This window comes from Dendrobates tinctorius, unplaced genomic scaffold (assembly GCF_039654945.1).
Source record: "Dendrobates tinctorius isolate UK_male_01 unplaced genomic scaffold, ASM3965494v1 ptg000120l, whole genome shotgun sequence".
NCBI classification, from domain to species: Eukaryota; Metazoa; Chordata; class Amphibia; order Anura; family Dendrobatidae; genus Dendrobates; species Dendrobates tinctorius.
Genome location: NW_027361788.1, coordinates 40,210,136 through 40,231,193, shown reverse-complemented (window position 1 = coordinate 40,231,193; position 21,058 = coordinate 40,210,136). Strand labels below are relative to the sequence as shown.

The 21,058-nt window shown below is 45.7% G+C and overlaps 1 protein-coding gene across 1 annotated transcript in view; it reads right to left on the bottom strand.

The window, feature by feature from the left end:
• The window catches only part of LOC141046646 (uncharacterized), a 116,097-nt gene that overhangs the window by 24,630 nt on the left and 70,409 nt on the right, over positions 1-21,058 (bottom strand). The window contains exon 3 of the mRNA XM_073541195.1: positions 9,174-9,260. Within this exon, the coding sequence (XP_073397296.1) occupies positions 9,174-9,244 (71 nt within the window). The 5' untranslated portion in view covers positions 9,245-9,260. The remainder of the gene's footprint in view (positions 1-9,173; positions 9,261-21,058) is intronic.

Below are 21,058 nucleotides of genomic sequence, written 5' to 3'. Positions count from 1 at the left end.
CTCTGTCTAAACAGTCCAGTGCAGAGAGCTGGAAGATGTTGACGCTGAGGAGTCCAGAGTAGAGCAGTGCCCAGCGAGGAGAGGTATTTAACTTTTTTAAAGGTTGGGAGCAATTTTTGGGGAGCACTATACACTGGAGAATGAGATATGGGGCCCATCATACACTGGAGCATCATCCATTTGGCCCATCATATACTGGAGCATTCCAAATGGGGGACATCAGACACTGGAGCAGCGTTTACGGAGCCCATTATACACTGGAGCATTAGAAATGGGACCCATTATATATGGAGCATTATTTGGGCCCATAAGACACTGGAGCATCATCCATGAGGCCCATCATATACTGGGGCATTCTAAATGGGGCAGATTATATATGGAGCATTATTTGGGCCCATCATACCCTGGAGCATCATCCATGAGGCCCATCATATACTGGAGCATTCCAAATGGGGGACATCAGACACTGGAGCAGCATTTACGGGGCACATTATGCACTGGAGCATTAGAAATGGGGCCCGTTAGATATGGAGCATTATTTGAGCCCATAAGACACTGGAGCATCATCCATGAGGCCCATCATATACTGGAACATTCTAAATGGGGCAGATTATATATGGAGCATTATTTGGGCCCATCATACACTGGAGCATCATCCATGAGGTCCATCATATACTGGAGCATTCCAAATGGGGGACATCATACACTGGAGCAGCATTTACAGGGCACATTATACACTGGAGTATTAGATATGGGGCCCATTATATATGGATCATTATTTGGGCCCATAAGACAGTGGAGCATCATCCATGGGGACCAACATATACTGTAGCATTATGTGGAGCTTGTCATATACTATATGGGACCAATTATTCTGTATGGAGAAATATATGGGCCTCATTATTCTGTATGGCGCACTATGTGGTGGCCATAATACTGTATGGAGTAATATACTGTCCGTTTTTTGAGCTATTGGAGAATTTGAAATAGATATCAGTCATGTCATGTAAGAAGTGAAGTATTTTTCATTGTACTATACCAATATTTCTCTGACGTATCGGAGCATCATGAATTGTAGTATATGTTATAGGGGCCCACTGACACTCTTTGGCCCAGGCCACACGAAAACCTGGAGCCAGCCCTACCCCTCCACAACTTTAGCCAAATAACCCCCAGTTTTCAATGCGTAACTATTATTATAAAGTAATTAAGGTTGACACGCTTAAGTATTAAGAATTGATGTTGTTGGCATTAGCATTGAAATGGGCACTGTAGGTGTGTTTCCTGTCCTCCACTCCCTGCCGACTTTACTTCCCCATTGACTTGCATTGGGTTTCGTGTTTCAGTCGGACCCCGACTTTTCCCTATAGTCGGCCGATTTAGTTCGACTCGACTTTCGAGAAAGCCGGGTTTCATGAAACCCGACTCGACCCTAAAAAAAGACAAAGTCGCTCATCTCTAATTATATCCACAAATGTAAATGTATTTTATTGGGATTTTACAGTATGTGATATACCAACACAAAGTAGCAAGTATTTGTGAAGTGTAAAGGAAATGATGCATGATTTTCTAATTGTTTAAACGTACAAATCAGAGAATTGTGACGTGCATTTAATTCCACCACCTTGTTCAATACTTTGTAGAGCCACCTTTCGCTACATTACTGCTGCGAGTTTTCGGGGTACACCTCTACCAGCTTTGCACATCTTGAGGTGATATTTTTGCCCCTTCTTTGTACACTCGCTCTAGCTCAGTGAGATTGAATGGAGACATCTGTGTTCAGCAATTTTCAAGTCTTGCCACAGATTATCACTGTGATTTCATCTGGGCTGTTCACACACATGAATATGCAGAAACCCTCCATTGAAGCTTTAGCAGGATATTTAGGCTGTGTGCACACGCTGCGGATTAGGTGCGGATTCATCCGCGCGGATTTTGTAAAATCCGCAGGTGAAACCGCAGGTCAAAAGACCTGCGGTTTTACCTGCGGATTGCTCTGCGGTTTTGCCCTGCGGTTTTTCATCTCCTCAATGGAGGAGATGGCAAACCGCAGCGGAATCCGCAGAAAGAATTGACATGTCAATTCTTTCTGCGGATTGAAAACCGCAGATAATCCGCGCGGAAAATTCTGCACCGTCTGCATTGCGGTTTTTGATTCCCATAGGGAATCATTGTACTGTACACCGCAGCAAAAACTGCTGCGGGTCCGCAGCAGCCAAAACCGCTGCGGAACCGCAGCAAAATTCGCAGCGTGTGCACACAGCCTTAGGGTCTCAAGTTTTTTGCAGCCTCTAACAGATTTTCCTTAGGATTGCTGTGTCATTAGCTGCCTTCATCTTCTCATCCACCCTGACCAGCTTCCCTGTTCCTGCTGAGGAAAAGCCTCCCCATGGCATAACACTTGAACCCACCATGTGTGACTGTGCGGATAGTGTTTTAAGGGAGATTTGCAGCGTTCATTTTCCGCCACACACAGCGTTTTGTATTTAGCCCAAAATCTTATCCTTTGGTCTCATCTGACCAGAGCATCTTCTTCCATATTTTTGGATGATAGATTGAACAGTGCTCTGTGAGATCTTCAGAGCTTGGGCTATATTTTTTTTAATCTATCCCTGCCTTACTGTTTTCCACAACTTTATTCCTGACCTGTCTGATGTGTTCTTTGGTTTTCAATATGCTGTTTTATGCCAAATGTTCCCAGACAAACTTCTGAGGCCTTCACAAAACAGCTGTAGATATACTGATGATAAAATACACAGAGAAGGACTCAGTTTACTAATTCTGTGACCTCTGGAGGCAATTGGTCACTCAGAGTTTTATTTAGGGATATTATACTACAAGGGGCCTGAATACAAATGCAAGTCAGAATTTTCATGTTTTTTTTTTTTAATAATTAGAAAACCTGTGTATACAGAGGGTATATACATCAGTGACTATATACAGTGTATACAGAGAGTATATACAGTGGGTATGGAAAGTATTCAGACCTTTTTAAATTTTTCTTTCTTTGTTTCACTGCAGCCACTTGGTAAATTCAAAAAGTTCATTTCTTTTCTCATTAATGTACACTCTGCACCCCATCTTGACTGAAAAAAAAAACAGAAATGTAGAAATTTTTGCAAATTTATTAAAAAAGGAAAAAACTGATATCACATGGTCATAAGTATTCAGACCCTTTGCTCAGACACTCATATTTATGTCACATACTGTGCATTTCCTTGTGATCCTCCTTGAGATGGTTCTACTCCTTCATTGGAGTCCAGCTGTGTTTAATTAAACTGATAGGACTTGATTTGTAAAGGCACACACCTGTCTATATAAGACCTCACAGCTCACAGTGCACGTCAGACCAAATAAGAATCATGAGGTCAAAGGAACTGGCCAGGGTGCTCAGAGACAGAATTGTGGCAAGGCACAGATCTGGCCAAGGTTACAAAAGAATTTCTGCAATACTCAAGGTTCCTAAGAGTACAGTGGTCTCCATAATCCTTAAATGGAAGAAGTTTGGGACCACCAGAATTCTTCCTAGACCTGACTCTCCAGCCAAAAAGCAATTGTGGGAGAAGAGCCTTGGTGAGAGAGGTAAAGAACCCCAAGATCACTGTGGCTGAGCTCCACAGATGCAGTAGGGAGATGGGAGAAAGTTCCACAAAGTCAACTATCACTGCAGCCCTCCGCCAGTCGGGCCTTTATGGCAGAGTAGCCTGATGAAAGCCTCTCCTCAGTGCAAGACATATGAAAGCCCGCATAGAGTTTGCTAAAGACATATGAAGGACTCTGAGACTATGAGAAATAAGATTCTCTGGTCTGATGAGACGAAGATAGAACTTTTTTGGTGATAATTCTAAGCTGTATGTGTGGAGAAAACCAGACACTGCTCAACACCTGCCCAATACAATCCCAAACGTGAAACATGGAGGTGGCAGCATCATGCTATGGGGTGTTTCTTAGGTGCAGTGACAAGACGACTGGTTGAAATTGAAGGAAACAAATGTAGCCAAGTACAGTGATGTCCTGAATGAAAACCTCTTCCAGAGTGCTCTGGACCTCAGACTTGGCTGAAGGTTCACCTTCCAACAAGCCAATGACCTAAAGCACACAACTAAAATAACAAAGGAGTGGCTTCAAGAACCACTATGTGACCATTCTTGACTGGCCCAGCAAAAGCTCTGACCTAAACCCAATTGAGCATCTCTGGAGAGACCTGAAAATGGCTGTCCACCAATGTTCACCATCCAACCTGATGGAACTGGAGAGGATCTGCAAGGAAGAATGGCAAAGGATCCCCAAATCCAGGTGTGAAAAACTTGTTGCATTATTCCCAAGAAGACTCATGGCTGTACTAGCTCAAAAGGGGGCTTCTACTCAATACTGAGCAAAGGGTCTGAATACTAATGACCATGTGATATTTTTTTCAGTCAAGATGGGGTGCAGAGTGTACATTAATGAGAAAAAATGAACTTTTTTGAATTTACCAAATGGCTGCAATGAAACAGTGAAAAATGTAAAGGGGTCTGAATACTTTCCCTACCCACTGTACATCAGTGATTATATACAGGGTATACAGGTGCTATATACAGTGTATATAGGTGGTATATACAGTGGGGCAAAAAAGTATTTAGTCAGTCAGCAATAGTGCAAGTTCCACCACTTAAAAAGATGAGAGGCGTCTGTAATTTACATCATAGGTAGACCTCAACTATGGGAGACAAACTGAGAAAAAAAAATCCAGAAAATCACATTGTCTGTTTTTTTTTCATTTTATTTGCATATTATGGTGGAAAATAAGTATTTGGTCAGAAACAAAATTTCATCTCAATACTTTGTGATATATCCTTTGTTGGCAATGACAGAGGTCAAACGTTTTCTGTAAGTCTTCACAAGGTTGCCACACACTGTTGTTGGTATGTTGGCCCATTCCTCCATGCAGATCTCCTCTAGAGCAGTGATGTTTTTGGCTTTTCGCTTGGCAACACGGACTTTCAACTCCCTCCAAAGGTTTTCTATAGGGTTGAGATCTGGAGACTGGCTAGGCCACTCCAGGACCTTGAAATGCTTCTTACGAAGCCACTCCTTCGTTGCCCTGGCGGTGTGCTTTGGATCATTGTCATGTTGAAAGACCCAGCCACGTTTCATCATCAATGCCCTTGCTGATGGAAGGAGGTTTGCACTCAAAATCTCACGATACATGGCCCCATTCATTCTTTCATGTACCCGGATCAGTCGTCCTGGCCCCTTTGCAGAGAAACAGCCCCAAAGCATGATGTTTCCACCACCATGCTTTACAGTAGGTATGGTGTTTGATGGATGCAACTCAGTATTCTTTTTCCTCCAAACACGACAAGTTGTGTTTCTACCAAACAGTTCCAGTTTGGTTTCATCAGACCATAGGACATTCTCCCAAAACTCCTCTGGATCATCCAAATGCTCTCTAGCAAACTTCAGACGGGCCCGGACATGTACAGGCTTAAGCAGTGGGACACCTCTGGCACTGCAGGATCTGAGTCCATGGTGGCGTAGTGTGTTACTTATGGTAGGCCTTGTTACATTGGTCCCAGCTCTCTGCAGTTCATTCACTAGGTCCCCCCGCGTGGTTCTGGGATTTTTGCTCACCGTTCTTGTGATCATTTTGACCCCACGGGGTGGGATTTTGCGTGGAGCACCAGATCGAGGGAGATTATCAGTGGTCTTGTATGTCTTCCATTTTCTAATTATTGCTCCCACAGTTGATTTCTTCACTCCAAGCTGGTTGGCTATTGCAGATTCAGTCTTCCCAGCCTGGTGCAGGGCTACAATTTTGTTTCTGGTGTCCTTTGACAGCTCTTTGGTCTTCACCATAGTGGAGTTTGGAGTCAGACTGTTTGAGGGTGTGCACAGGTGTCTTTTTATACTGATAACAAGTTTAAACAGGTGCCATTACTACAGGTAATGAGTGGAGGAAAGAGGAGACTCTTAAAGAAGAAGTTACAGGTCTGTGAGAGCCAGAAATCTTGATTGCTTGTTTCTGACCAAATACTTATTTTCCACCATAATATGCAAATAAAAGGAAAAAAAAACAGACAATGTGATTTTCTGGATTTTTTTTCTCAGTTTGTCTCCATAGTTGAGGTCTACCTATGATGTAAATTACAGACGCCTCTCATCTTTTTAAGTGGTGGAACTTGCACTATTGCTGACTGACTAAATACTTTTTTGCCCCACTGTACATCAGTGACTATATACAGTATACACGGGGCATATTCATCAGTGACTGTATACAGTGTACACAGAGGGTATATACATCAATGACTATATACAGTGTACACAGGGAGTATATACATCAGTGACTGTATACAGTGTACACAGAGGGTATATACATCAATGACTATATACAGTGTACACAGGGAGTATATACATCAGTGACTGTATACAGTGTACTCAGAGGGTATACACATCAGTGACTATATACAGTGTACACAGGGGGTATATACTGTACATCAGTGACTATATACAATGTACACAGGGGGTATATTCATCAGTGACTGTATACAATGTTCACAGGGGTATATACAGCAGTGACTATATACAGGGCGTATATTCATCAGTGACTTTATTACAGTGTAATATAAGAATTTTGTACTCCAGATAAGAATGCACGCTGTTGCAAAATAATATTGATGTTTTGACCCAAAAGGCCTTCACCAGAACTACAAAAGGAGTATATTACAGTAAGTATATACTAAGATATATACAGTAAATTCATCAAACAAAGACATAATGATAGGCATTTTAAGCAACATGATTAAAGAGTAAAGAAACAGAAAAAAATGTTTTGATTATGTCATCAAGAAAAAATATAAAATAAACACTACGAAGAATTATATCAAGAGACGGAAGGTGAGTAATAGTGGAGCGTATTTCACCTTCCCTCTCTTGATATAATTCTTCGTAGTGTTTATTTTTATCTTTTTTTCATGATACCCTAACATTTTTTTCTGCTTCTTTACAGTGTATACAGGGGGTATATACATCAGTGACTATATACAGTGTATACAGGGGTATATGCATCAGCGACTATATACAGGGAGTACATACATCAGGGACTATATACAGTGTATACAGGGGGTATATCATAGCTCCCAACTTTTGAAGAAGGGAAAGAGGGACAATGGTTGCGGTGCACAGCGCATCGTGGCAAATTTTAGGCCACGCCCCTGACCACACCCATTTCACTAGTCACACCCATGTCCACACCCCTAGCGCACCCATTTAGGACTGCTGATCACACTGGTACTGAGGGCACTGTGGCTGGTACTGTTGGCACATTGACCTAGTACTGAGGAAAAGAAAGAACAGAGAGAGAAAACAGAAAGAAAGACCAGAGAGAGAAAGAAAGAGGGGAAAGAAAGAAGAAAGAAAGAACAGAGAGAGAAAGAGAGGGGACAGAAAAAAGAACACAGAGAGAATGAAAGAACAGAGAGAAAGAAAGAATAGAGCAAAAGAAAGAACAGAGTGCAAGAAAGGGGACAGAAAAAAGAACAGAGAAAAAAAGAAGGGAAAAAAAGAACAGAGAAAAAGAAGGGAAAGAAAAAAAAGAGGGGAAAGAAAAAAAAGAGGGGAAAGAAAGAAGAGAGAGATAGAAAGAAAGAAAGAAAGAAAGAAAGAAAGAACAGAGAGAGAGAACAGAAAGAACAGAGAGAAAGGAAGAACAGAGTGAGAGAAAGAAAGAGGGGAAAGAAAGAGAACAGAGAAAGAAAGGACAGAGAGAGAAAGGAAGAACAGAGAAAGAAAGATTAGAGAGAGAGAAAGGGGAAAGAAAGGACAGAGAGCGAAAGAACAGAGAAAGAGAGGAAAGAAAGAATGGAGACAGGGAAAGAAAGAGAACAGAGAAAGAAAGAACAGAGAGAAAGAAAGATTAGACACAGAAAGAAAAAGGGGAAAGAAAGAACAGAGAGAGAAAGGAAGAGGGGAAAGAAAGAAGAGAGAGAAAGAAAGATTCTATAAAGATACTATAGCAGCCCGGCTCACATTGTAGTGCCCACCTGAGCCTCCCAATGCAGGACATATCATGATCCGCTCACATGGCTGGCATCCCCGAGTCCAAGGCAATCCCGCTGTCTGCGCTGTTGCAGGAGGACATGGTGATGGATCTGAAGCATTCCCTGAAGTGCCTCCATAATTCCATCACAATCTCCTCCCGAAATTACCTAATTTCCGGTCAGCTTCCAGCACGTCACTTCCAGTGGAACGTCACGTGTGAATTTTAAAGTGCTCCTTGGGGCTCCGCCATGTACTCCTGTGTCCGCGGGAAAAGTAACCTCCCGTCCGGGGCAGTGGGGCAGACTCAAAATCGGGACTGTCGGGAGGTATGAATGCTTCCCACCATACACCTTGTACACGCATGGCTCCGCTCACCTCATACACGGTTCGGCTTTGTACGCCTCGTACACACACAGCTCTGCTCCGTACACCTCGCGCACACACATGGCTCCACTCCGTAAACCTCGTACACATGTGGCTCTGCTCCATACACCTTGTACACATGCAGCCACACTCTGTACATGTACACAAATGGCTCCACTCCGTAAACCTTGTACACCTGTGGCTTTGATCCATACACCTCGTACACACGTGGCTCTGCTCCATACACACGCAGCTCCACTCCCTACACCCCGTACACACACGGCTCCGCTCCATACACACGCGGCTCCACTATGTACACACACGGCTCTGCTCAGCTCCGTACACTTTGTACACACAGGGCTCCGCTCCGTACACCTACAGTAGTACACACGCGGCTCCGTTCCGCACACCTCGTACACACACGGCTCCGCTCCGTACACATCTCTGCTCCATACACCTCGTACACACGTGGCTCCGCTCCATACACATCTCTGCTCCGTACACCTCGTACACACATGGCTCCGCTCCGTACACATGAAAAATGTGGAAAAGTTCACTGGGTATGCATACTTTTTCAAGGCACTGTACACACACCCATCAATGTGTATCTGCATGTAGCCACTTACACGCTTGTACAAATGTATACATATGTATTCTTATACACCCAAACCCACATACAGAATTTAAACATATAAATGCACATATTGTAGACATATATTTCCATAAATACACAGCTCTGAAGTGGTGAGCTGCCTGTAACCACACATATACACACGTATTCTCATACATACACAGCTGTATTCCTGCACTCACTGCCGCCTCTGTCCGTCCTGTCTGCTGTCTTCCTCACTGACGCCGACATTCACCTTCCCTTGTTCCTATGGAAACCAGACACAACCAATCAATCGACTCTGCATGGGAAGAGCACAGAGCAAATCGATCCAGAGATCAGCACCAGAGACAGCTGCGGATATCGCTGCACAGACCAGCCTGCGTGTACAGGGGGTATATACATCAGTGACTATATACAGGGCTGCCAATAGGAATTTTGGGGTCCCAGCCCCGCCTCCACCTCTCGAACTGTCCACAGTCAAAAGATTTTTTAAGCTGCCACCACGACAAGGTATATAAATATGAAAAATAATTGGCACTCATATTTATCACTAGGGAGTGGTAACCCTTATCTGAGCACCTTGAAAAAACAAGGAGTGACGTGTTATTCTTATCTACCACGACAAGGTAGACTCTTTTGGCCGGGCCCTACTCTACACTAACATATTAAACATTTTTTTTAAAATATCCAATCCAATTTAGGTAAATTTTTATTTTTTAATTTTTAAAATGACCAATAATATCACATACAGGGGACAAATACCACCGCACCATGACCAGACGCCATATTACCACCACATAGTGACCTATAATACCACATACAAGGAGCAAATACCGCCACACCATGTCCAGACCACATATTACCACCACAGTGACCGAATAATACATACAAGGAACAAATACCACCACACCATGACCAGATCACATATTACCACCACATAGCGACCAAATAATAGCAAATACAACGAACAAATACTGGCACACCATGGCCGGACAACATATTACCACCACATAGTGACTGAATACTACAATACTGATCAGTAATAAAAAAACACAATACTAATGTCTGTCACGCTGCCTCCGCATACTCACCCAGCCTCCGCTCCCACGCTGCAGCCCCCTGCCGCCCGACAGCCACGGTGGTCCCTTCTGACAGGTTCGCGGCCGACGGGGTCTCTGCATGCAATGCGCATGCGCCATAGGCCGCGGCCGTCTTCCTCTCTCCTGTTACTTGTGCTCCAGCAATGCCCTGACCCGGAAGCACCTACGGACCAATGGTAGACCTGACAAGGCCATATCAGGCCGTTCCCCCCTGAGGGAGGTGCCTGATCGTTGTGTTTGCTAGCACAATGGGCCCTGCTTCCTCGTGTGCTCTCTGCAGTCTCGCAGTCCTGTCTTCAGTGATTCCTGCAATAGCCTCGCAGTCCTGCCTTCCGTGGTCCCTGCAGTAGCCCTGCAGTTCGGTGCTCCGTGGGTCCTGCTATCCACACTCCAGCCCATCAGTCCTACTCCAGTCCTGCCTCCGGTGTTCCTGCTCCATCCTGCTATCCACACTCCAGCCCACGGTCCAGAGGGTCCACTCCTGGAGATTTGTCTCCTGACCAGCCGTGGTAACAGTGTTACCATAAGTGCTATTATACACAGGAGATCGGTACTTAGTATGCAGTGCCTGTGTACAGGTAATATAGTGATCATGGTGACATTATATACAGGAACTCTGTATATAGTATATAATGTAAAGGTAATACAGGATCACTGGTGACATTGTACACAGGACGGCTGTATATAGTATACAGTGAATAGTGTCAGTGTACAGGTAACACACTGACTCACCAGTGACTCCTCTAGGTGAAGTCTTTCATTTTCATCCAGCACAGATTGCCATCACTTCTTCCAGCCAGGGCTCGTATCTGCAGGAAATAACACAGTTATCCAGAGCACCACTTGCAGAACACATTACTTATTTTTTCCCAACTTCTACACTACACTAAATGAAGAAAAAAAGGCAACATAGTGTCACTCTGCACAGTAACAGGACTGCCCCCATTTAAAACAGTATACTCAAAAAATAATCACTGCAGTAATAATATCCCTTAATTAGCCCATATGCTAATAATATCCCCCATCCTGGCCCCCGTGTGTCTCATTCCTGGCTCCAGCCATATGTTCTCCTATCCTGCCCCCATGTGATGTCCCATCCTGCCCCATATGACCTTCCATCCTGCCCCATGATCCTGCCCCATCTGTCCCCATCATATTCATCCTTCCCCATGATGGTACGCCATCTGTCTCCATCCTTCCCCATGATCCTGGACCATCTGTCTCCATCCTGCCCCATGATCCTGTCCCATAGCTCCATCCTGCCCCATCTGTCTCAATCCTGCCCCATGATCCTGCACCATCTGTCTCCATCCCACCACATATTCCTTCCCCATCTGTCTCCATCCGGCACCGTGTCTCCATCCTGCCCAGTGTGTCACATCCTGCCCCGTGTCTCCCATCCTGCCCCTTGTCTCCATTCTGCCCCTTTGTCTCCATTCTGCCCTGTGTCTCCCATCCTGCTCTGCATCTCCCATACTGCCCCATTTCCATTCTGCCGCCGTGTCTCCATTCTGCCCCTGTGTCTCCATTCTGCCCCGTGTCTCCATTCTGCCCCCGTGTATCCATTCTGCCCCAGTGTCTCCATTCTGCCCCCTTGTCTCCAATTCTGCCCCGTGTCTCCATTCTGCCCCATTGTCTCCAATTCTGCCCCATGTCTCCAATCCTGCCCCCGTGTATCCATTCTGCCCCCGTGTCTCCCATCCTGCCCCGTGTCTCCAATCCTGCCCCATCTCCATTCTGCCCGTGTTTCCATTCTGCCCCGTGTCTCCATTCTGCTCCCTTATCTCGATTTCTGCCCCTTGTCTCCAGTCCTGCCCCCGTGTCTCCATTCTGCCCGGGTGTCTCCATTCTGCCCGGGTGTCTCCATTCTGCCCCTGTCTCCATTCTGCCCCTGTCTCCATTCTACCCCTGTCTCCATTCTGCCCCTGTCTCCATTCTGAACCCCTTGTCTCCAATCCTGCCCTTGTGTCTCCAATTTGCTCCGTGTCTCTGTTCTGTCCCCTTGTCTCCATTCTGCCCTCTTGTCTCCTTTCTGCCCGTGTCTCCCATTCTGCCCGTGTCTCCCATTCTGCCCCTTGTCTCCATTCTGCCCCCGTGTCTCCAATCCTGTTCTTGGGTCTCCATTCTGCCCCATCATATACTGTACATCCTGCCACATGATTCTACACTATCTGTCTCCATCCTGCCCCATGATCCTGTCCCATCTGTCTCCATCCCACCCCATCCGTCTCCATCCTGCACCATGTCTCCATCCTGCCCCTGTGTCTCCATTCTGCCCCCGTGTCTCCTCCATTCTGCCCCCGAGTCTCGATTCTGCCCCAGGCAGGATGGAGACACATGGTCCATGTGTCTCCATCCTGCCTGTGAAACATAGTGCGGTTACCGCTTTCAATAAAAAAAAACCAAAAGACTTTCCTCTTACCTGGCCGCGCTCCTGCGGTGATGATCTCTCCTGGCGTTTCAAGCGTGAACTTGCCGGAGTATGACAATGACGTCATATGCCGGCGACGTGCGCGCTGGCGTCACTGCCAGCCTCCGATTGGTTGGTGGCTAAAACTGTTGCCTTGACACGGGCCCACAAGGCAATAGAGTAACTGATCCTGCGTCTCGGACGCAGGTTTCAGTTACTGCATCGGAGTATCCTGCTGTTGGGGCCCGATCAGCAGAAGCAGCTTGGATTGTGGCCTCTCCACTCTTCCTCCAGACTCTGGGACCTTGATTTCCAAATGAAATGCAAAATTTACTTTAATCTGAAAATAACACCTGGGACCACTGAGCAACAGTCCAGTTCTTTTTCTCCTTGACCCAGGTAAGACGCTTCTGGCGTTGTCTATTGGTGATGAGTGGCTTGACACAAGGAATGAGACACTTGTAGCCAGGGGCGTACATAGAAATCATGGAGCTCCATAGCAAAAGTCTGAATGCCCCCCCCCCCAACAAAAAAAAAATTCACCTTCAGGCCCAGCTCACCGTCTTGTGTCCCCACACAGCCTCAGCCCCTCATGCTCCACCTCAAACAGCCAGTAGCCGCCCTCACATGTGCAAAAACTTCCGGCCGGGCCCAGCATACACTGCTCTCTCTGGTCGGAAAGCTACATCAGCCAGGAGGCGTGGCTTCCTTATGCAAATCCAGCCAGAGAGTTTAGCTGGGAGCAGTGCAGGACTAGAAGGGAGGAGTTAGGAGGAACCAGGTACAGAGTGACGGCGGCGAGCACATTTAATTAAAGGCACGCAGCACAGCACAGCCCAGGGGCGGACACTGACAGCTTGGGGGCCTTGTGCAAGAAATGTGTCTGGGCCCCCTCCTTTTATGGCGACAAAGCTACATATATATATATATATATATATATATACACATATATATATATATATATTACTTTGTCTCCTTTATTATGTACAGCTCTGGCAAAAATTAAGAAACCACTCCAAAATGGTCAGTTTGTCTGATTTTTCTCTTTATAGGTATATTTTTGAGTAAAATGGAAATCGCTCTTTTATTCTATAAACTTCTGAGAACATGTCTCTGAATTTCCAAGCAATAAATTTTGTATTTTTGAGTAAAATGTAAATTGCTTTTTTATTCTATAAACTTCTGACAACATGTCTCTGAATTTCCAAGCAATAGATTTTGTATTTTTTTCTGACAAAGAAAAATGGTATAATTTAAAAAAAACAAACAACACTTCTTTCAGACGTCAATTAATGCAAAGTAAACAAGTTCATAATCATTTAGAAACAACAATACTAATGTTTTAACTCAGGAAGAGTTCAGAAATCAATATTTTGTGGACTAACCATGATTTTTAATCACAGCTTTCATACAGCTTGGCATGCTTTTCACCAGTCTTTCACACTGCTTTTGGGTGACCTTATGCCACTCCTGGTACAAAAATATAAGCAGTTCTTCTTTGTTTGATGGCTTGTGACTATCCATCTTCCTCTTGATTACATTCCAGAGGTTTTCAATGGGGTTCAGGTCTGGAGAATGGACTGCCCATGACAGAGTTTTGATGTGGTGGTCTCTTAATTTTTTGCCAGAGCGGTATATGGTGCATACAGGGGGTATAGACACATCAGGGACTATATACAGTGTATACAGGGGATATATACATTATTGCATTTGTGCTTTATTAGTGTTTTGATTTTCACTTTTATCTTTCTTTAATTTGCACCTTTTTACATTTTATTATTTCTGTGTTCACCTGTTTGTGTTCATTTGGTTTTTTATGTTTTTTATGTGTTTTATGTTGTGGGTGAAGTTTAGGGGTTTTAGCTTTATTTTCCTTTTCACCAGATTCATCATTTGCAGCCGTTCTCCATTTCTCCTTTCCAGTGTATTTTTAAGTCTGTCAGAAATTATTTGTACAATTTGAGAAACATTTTACTCAAAATTTACTTTCATTTGTCACAAAAAAAAGACAGAAGACAAAAGAGAAAAGTGTTCTAATAAAAAATAATTAAAAACAACACAGAAAAGAAGAGTCATTGTGTGTAGATCAGGTGTGCGGCCGCTGCCGTCGATGGCCCCCATTGTAGGAGCGGCAGGACATAATCACTTCTCCGTCTGCAATGTGTCTTCACGTTCGGCGATCCCTGTTGTAGGTCGCTGCTCAGCACATGGATCTGGACATTATATCTGTGTTTGCCGTGTGGCGCGGCGGTGGTGCGCAGATGTCTGGAACACATGCCAGGATTATGATGTGCCGCCTGTCTAGCTGGTCCATGCCTGCCAGTGTGTGAGGTGAGCGCGTCTACATCTTGGCAACTTCTGTTACCATGGAAACTGGAGTTCTCCATCACTTTTCGGCATGTGAACCTTTCTATCCTGGGAGTCTCCACATTACTGCAGCTCAGTATCTCGCACCTCTTTCTCCTCCTCATCATCTATGGAAATGATAGGGTTAACAATCCCACAATCCTGTTAGCACGCTCCCCCCATACAAGCACCAAGCGGTGGCCACAAGATTAGTGTCATACATAAAGCGGGCAACTCATGAGATCTGGAATCCCTGCACCCCTGCAGGATAGAAGCCTCAGGCCTCGTTCACACGATCAGTGTTTGGTCAGTATTTTACATCAGTATTTGGAGCCAAAACCAGGAGAGGAACAATCAGAGGAAAAGTATAATAGAAACACGTCACCACTTCTGTATTATCACCCACTCCTGGTTTTGGCTTACAGATACTGAGGTAAAATGCTGACCAAATACGGAACAGATAATGAATGTGACCTTCCTTCTTGTGTCACCACCTTTCAGATCTCGACAAGCAGCCTGCAGTGTAAAGATTGGAGGTTTCCATATGCAAACTGAATTGCTGTGGTTCCTTCCACTCCTCGCCAGTAATGGAGGAATATTTAGGAGGAAAGAAAGGCGATGAACGGACTTGTTGTACGCCGGGGGCGAGGGGCTGTTATGTTGTATGAAAAAGAACAAAAGGGATGGCACTCACCGTTCTGAAGAAGGGAATTTATTTTCAGATAAAAAGCATAGGCTCGGGAGAGATGTGTGAACTGTGGACAACGGCTGTTTCACGCCAACTGCGCTTCAACGGGTCCTCCAGCGAGGGGCTGTTATACACTGGGGCAGAGAACCAGGAGTAATACACTAGGGCCGCATGTTATACACTGGGGGCGAAGAACCAGATGTTACACATTGGGGGTGAGGGGCTGGACATTATACAGAGGAGGGGCGAAGGGCCATATATTATACACTGGGGGGAGGGTCTGGATGTTATTCACAGGGGGTGAGGGCTTGGATGTTATACACTGGGGGTGAGGGGCCAGATGTTATACACCGGGGGGTGAAGGGCCGCATGTTATACACTGGGGGCGAAGAAGCAGATGTTATACTCCGGAGGGGCGAAGGGCCATATATACTGGGGGGAGGGTTTGGATGTTATTCACCGGGGGTGAGGGCCTGGATATTATACACTGGGGTGAGGGGCCGGATGTAATACACCGGGGGGTGAAGGGCCGCATGTTATATACTGAGGGGGAAGAAACAGATGTTATATACTGGGGGGTGAAGGCCGTATGTTATACACTGGGGGCGAAGAAACAGATGTTATACACTGGGGGGTGAAGAGCTGTATGTTATACACTGGGGGCGAAGAAACAGATGTTATACATTGGGGGGTGAAGGGCCGTATGTTATACGCTGGGGGCGAAGAAACAGATGTTATACATTGGGGGGGTGAAGGGCCGTATGTTATACACTGGGGGTGAAGAAACAGATGTTATACATTGGGGGGTGAAGGGCCGTATGTTATACGCTGGGGGCGAAGAAACAGATGTTATACATTGGGGGGGTGAAGGACCGTATGTTATGTTACACACTGGGGGCGAAGAAACAGATGTTATACACTGGGGGGCAAAGGGACGTATGTTATACACTGGGGGCGAAGAAACAGATGTTATACATTGGGGGGGTGAAGGACCGTATGTTATACACTGGGGGCGAAGAAACAGATTTTATACACTGGGGGGCGAAGGGCTGTATGTTATACAATGGGGGTGAAGAAACAGATGATATACACTGGGGGGTGAAGGGTCGTATGTTATACACTGGGGGCGAAGAAACAGATGTTATACACAGGGGGGCGAAGGGCCGTATGTTATACAATGGGGGTAAAGAAACAGATGATATACACTGGGGGGTGAAGGGCTGTATGTTATACACTGGGGGGCGAAGAAACAGATGTTATACACAGGGGGGCGAAGGGCCGTATGTTATACAATGGGGGTGAAGAAACAGATGATATACACTGGGGGGTGAAGGGCCGTATGTTATACACTGGGGGCGAAGAAACAGATGTTATACACAGGGGGGGAGAAGGGCCGTATGTTATACACTGGGGGCGAAGAAACAGATGTTATACACTGGGGGGCGAAGGGCTCTATGTTATACAATGGGGGTGAAGAAACAGATGATATACACTGGGGGGTGAAGGGCCGTATGTTATACACTGGGGCGAAGAAACAGATGTTATACATTGGGGGGGTGAAGTACCGTATGTTATGTTATACAATGGGGGCGAAGAAACAGATGATATACACTGGGGGGGTGAAGTACCGTATGTTATGTTATACAATGGGGGCGAAGAAACAGATGATATACACTGGGGGGGGTGAAGGGCCGTATGTTATACACTGGGGGCGAAGAAACAGATGTTATACATTGGGGGGGTGAAGTACCGTATGTTATGTTATACAATGGGGGCGAAGAAACAGATGATATACACTGGGGGGGTGAAGTACCGTATGTTATGTTATACAATGGGGGCGAAGAAACAGATGATATACACTGGGGGGGTGAAGGGCCGTATGTTATACACTGGGGGCGAAGAAACAGATGTTATACACTGGGGGGGGTGAAGGGCCGTATGTTATACACTGGGGGCGAAGAAACAGATGTTATACACTGGGGGGAGAAGGGCCGTATGTTATACACTGGGGGCGAAGAAACAGATGTTATACACTGGTGGGCAAAGGGACGTATGTTATACACTGGGGGGGTGAAGGGCCGTATGTTATACACTGGGGGCGAAGAAACAGATGTTATACACTTGGGCGGGGACAGGAAGTTATATGATGGGGTTAGGCTACTTTCACACATCAGGTTTTCGGCGTCAGGTGCGATCCGGCGTCATGCCGGAATGCCGGATCCGGCAAATGTTTTGTAAAACCTGATGTGCCGGATCCGGTTTTCTGCCGGATCCGTCTTGTTCTTGACAGACAAAACCGGATCCGTCTCATCCGGTTCATCCGTTTTTCTATCCGTTTTTCGACGGATTACGCCGGATCCGGTTTTTAAAATTAACCCTTGTGGCCTTCCGAACGGGATTGGCTACTGGAAAACTATATATAGCATGTTCCTACAGCCCTTCTTTGACAGGTTGTAGAGAAGAAAGTGCAGGTTGGAGAGAAGAGCAAGTTACTGGCGAAGGTGGATGTTGTCATTGGAAATATTACCACTAGAAGTTCTGTGACGGTTTCAGTAATGAGGGACAATTTTGCACTATACTTTATGTCACCTCAAGGCAGAGTACACTGGCAGGATGACAGAGTGTGAAAGATTTGTGCCCTAACCAAACTTGTGTACCTTCTGGACCAACAGTATATACCTTTGCCAACCAAAGTTGGCTATCTTGTCATGGTCTTACTATTTTTAGCTTTAGGCCACAGGTGTGTACCTGGTTGTGTTTTATGCAAAGTATTTCACCTTTTAACAAAAGTTGTGTACATTGTTAGGAAATCACCAACAATAAACACAACTTTTTAGGTGAAATACTTTGCTTCAAACACAACCAGGAACACAACTGTGGCAAAAAGCTAAAATTTACCCACAGTTATATACCTGGTTTTGAATACCTTTTTACCTTTGAAATACCCTGTATTTAACCTTTTTTTTAAACATAGTTCGCCGCAGAAAGAAATGACAGACAACCATTGTGAAACGATAATTTAACTTTTATTTAAAATTTTTTTTTTTTTGTAAAATGTTTTTAAAGTGCAAAAAACTTTTTTAATAAAGGTTTTAAACCCAATGGGCATTTTTATTAAAAAACACACATTACAAATCTGTGTAGTGTGGGGTGGAAATACTGCTGGAGGGGCTGCGGGACACTTCGACACTGGGTGTGTGGAGAGAGGACTGGGATCGTGGTGGGGAAGGAACAGTTAGAGGTGAAGGTGTGGAAAAAGCTACAGAATGGGTGGACATGTGGGAGGCAGAAGAGGTGGTGGGCGGTGGAGTGGAGGGTTGGGCAGGGACTGTAGGAGCAGATGATGTTGATGGAAAGTTGTATGGGGAAGGAGTTTGGTACGGGGAAGGAGTTTGGTACGGGGCAGGTTGCTGGAAGTGGGGAGATGTCTGGTACTGGGGAGGTTGCTGGTACTGGTGAGGTTGCTGGTATGTAATAGGAGGGGGAGGATGGAAAGTGGCTGGAGGGGTTGCAGATGTAATAGGAGGGGGAGGATGGAAAGTGGCTGGAGGGGGTGCAGGTGGAGGAACTACAGTGGTGGGAGGTGGAGGTTGGGAGGTAACGTGCTGGAGAGCACCGTGGCATGAATGCATTACATGCGTCTGCTGGGTAGGAGATAGCGTTTCCATGCGCTCCACAACAGACCTGAAAAAGGTGTGGTTTGGCGAAGATCTTGCTTCTGAATGCATGGTTTGCAGAAGTGTCTTCACCTCCAGAATGCTGGAGTTGATCTGCTGATAGCCTGCGGAGATTTGCTCTGACAAGACTTTTAGACAGTTCTGGAAAGATGCATTCAGATGCAAGAACTCTTGCGCATAACTCTTTTCCTGACCCCTCTGCCGCTGCCGCCCAGTACCCGCAGGTGTACTAGAGGTGGCAGGGGCAGAAGGGTGGGGTAAAGGGAAAGCGATCTCCTCACCAGCAGCTTCATGTAATGTAGGCAGCCACGATGCTCCTGTGCTGGTGGATGGGACAGATGGGTCGAATGTGTGGGAAGGCTGGGAAGGTGCAGATGTACCGGGGCGGTCGAAGTGTCCCTCGGTGCCGGTCTCCTCAGGGATCGCCTCAGAAGGGTCCAATCGTGCAGGCTCCCGAGTGCTGCTCACCGTGCTGTGGAATAAAGAGAAAAAAAAACAATTAAAATACTGACATGGTATGGCCCTGGCTGAAAAAAAAAGTTACATCTAACATTTTTTTTCACATGTGGTGTGTAATATTTACCTTCTAGTGACCATTGTTTCCCGGAGGAACGACAGGGCTTGTGCGTACTTGTACTTGCTCCTGCGTCCTCCAGATCCACTCGGGGCCCGCATCTCTTTATTGAACTCCTTCTTGAAACGATCCCTCACAGACCGCCACCGATTCACAATTCTGTTCCCTGAAACGAGAAAGGAGTGGTTAGTATACAACATCAGTGTTTCACAAACTCCAGTCCTCATGGTCCCCAGGGGTCATGTTTTCAGGATTTCCATAGTAAATAGAAATCCTGAACACATGATCCGTGGGGACCACGAGGACTGGATTTCGGGAAACACTGGTTTACATCAAGCAACCGGTACTGTATATACTTACGCTCTTTAATCTGGGCCCGAACATCGAGGTCCTCCCAGCGGCCCACAAGGAGCGAACAGATTTCCTCCCAGAGTCGTCGGGTAACGATAAGGTCAGCGTGGCGGCGGTCAGCCATATTCCAGAGCGGCTCCCTTTGTCTGACGAGATCGATGAGGTGGTCCACATCGAGTCCTCCATCCTCACCGTCAGAGTCGGGAGCACGCTGTGAAGGCTGTTAAAGAAAAAGACAAAAATAACATAATTAGCCTCCACAAAAGAAATGAAATAAAAAGTGCAAAAAAACAAAGCAAAAATATTTATACTTACACGCTGGTGACCGCCGCGTTGCTGTCGCCGACGACCCTGGGAGGCACTGCGAGGACCTCTTGGCCGAGCACCAGATTGGGAAGACTAGAGAAGAAAACAAAAAATGTTATGTCTTTGGATGTAGGCATTTGTTTGCTGTGTGTGGTCTGCAGAACATTGTTTTCTATGTGTTGTGTGTAGTGTGATGTTGTGTTTCTGCGTTTGATGCAAAAAACTTACCAATTGTGAGCCCACTCCAGGTGTCTGTCCACCCCTTCCTTCTTCTTCTGGGAGCTCCTCTTCATCTTGTGATTCCTGTTTTGAAATAAAAGGCAATGAATAGACATATATTACAGAGATGATGGATTTTGGAAATAAAAACTTACCGTCAAACGCTGACGATGCGAGGGAGGGCTCCCAGAAGATGATGTGCTGTCTTCCTGGTGGCCACACTCCATGGCTGTGGGTGGTGTTCCAGCTGCTGCCATTGCTGCTGCTGCTGCTGCTGCATCTATTGGGCGGCTGTTGAATAAAGAGAAACAAAGGGCCAATGAATATCGTGATATTCAATAGCCCTAGTTTGGAGGAATGGGGGATTTGATAATTACCGTCTCTCATCTGCT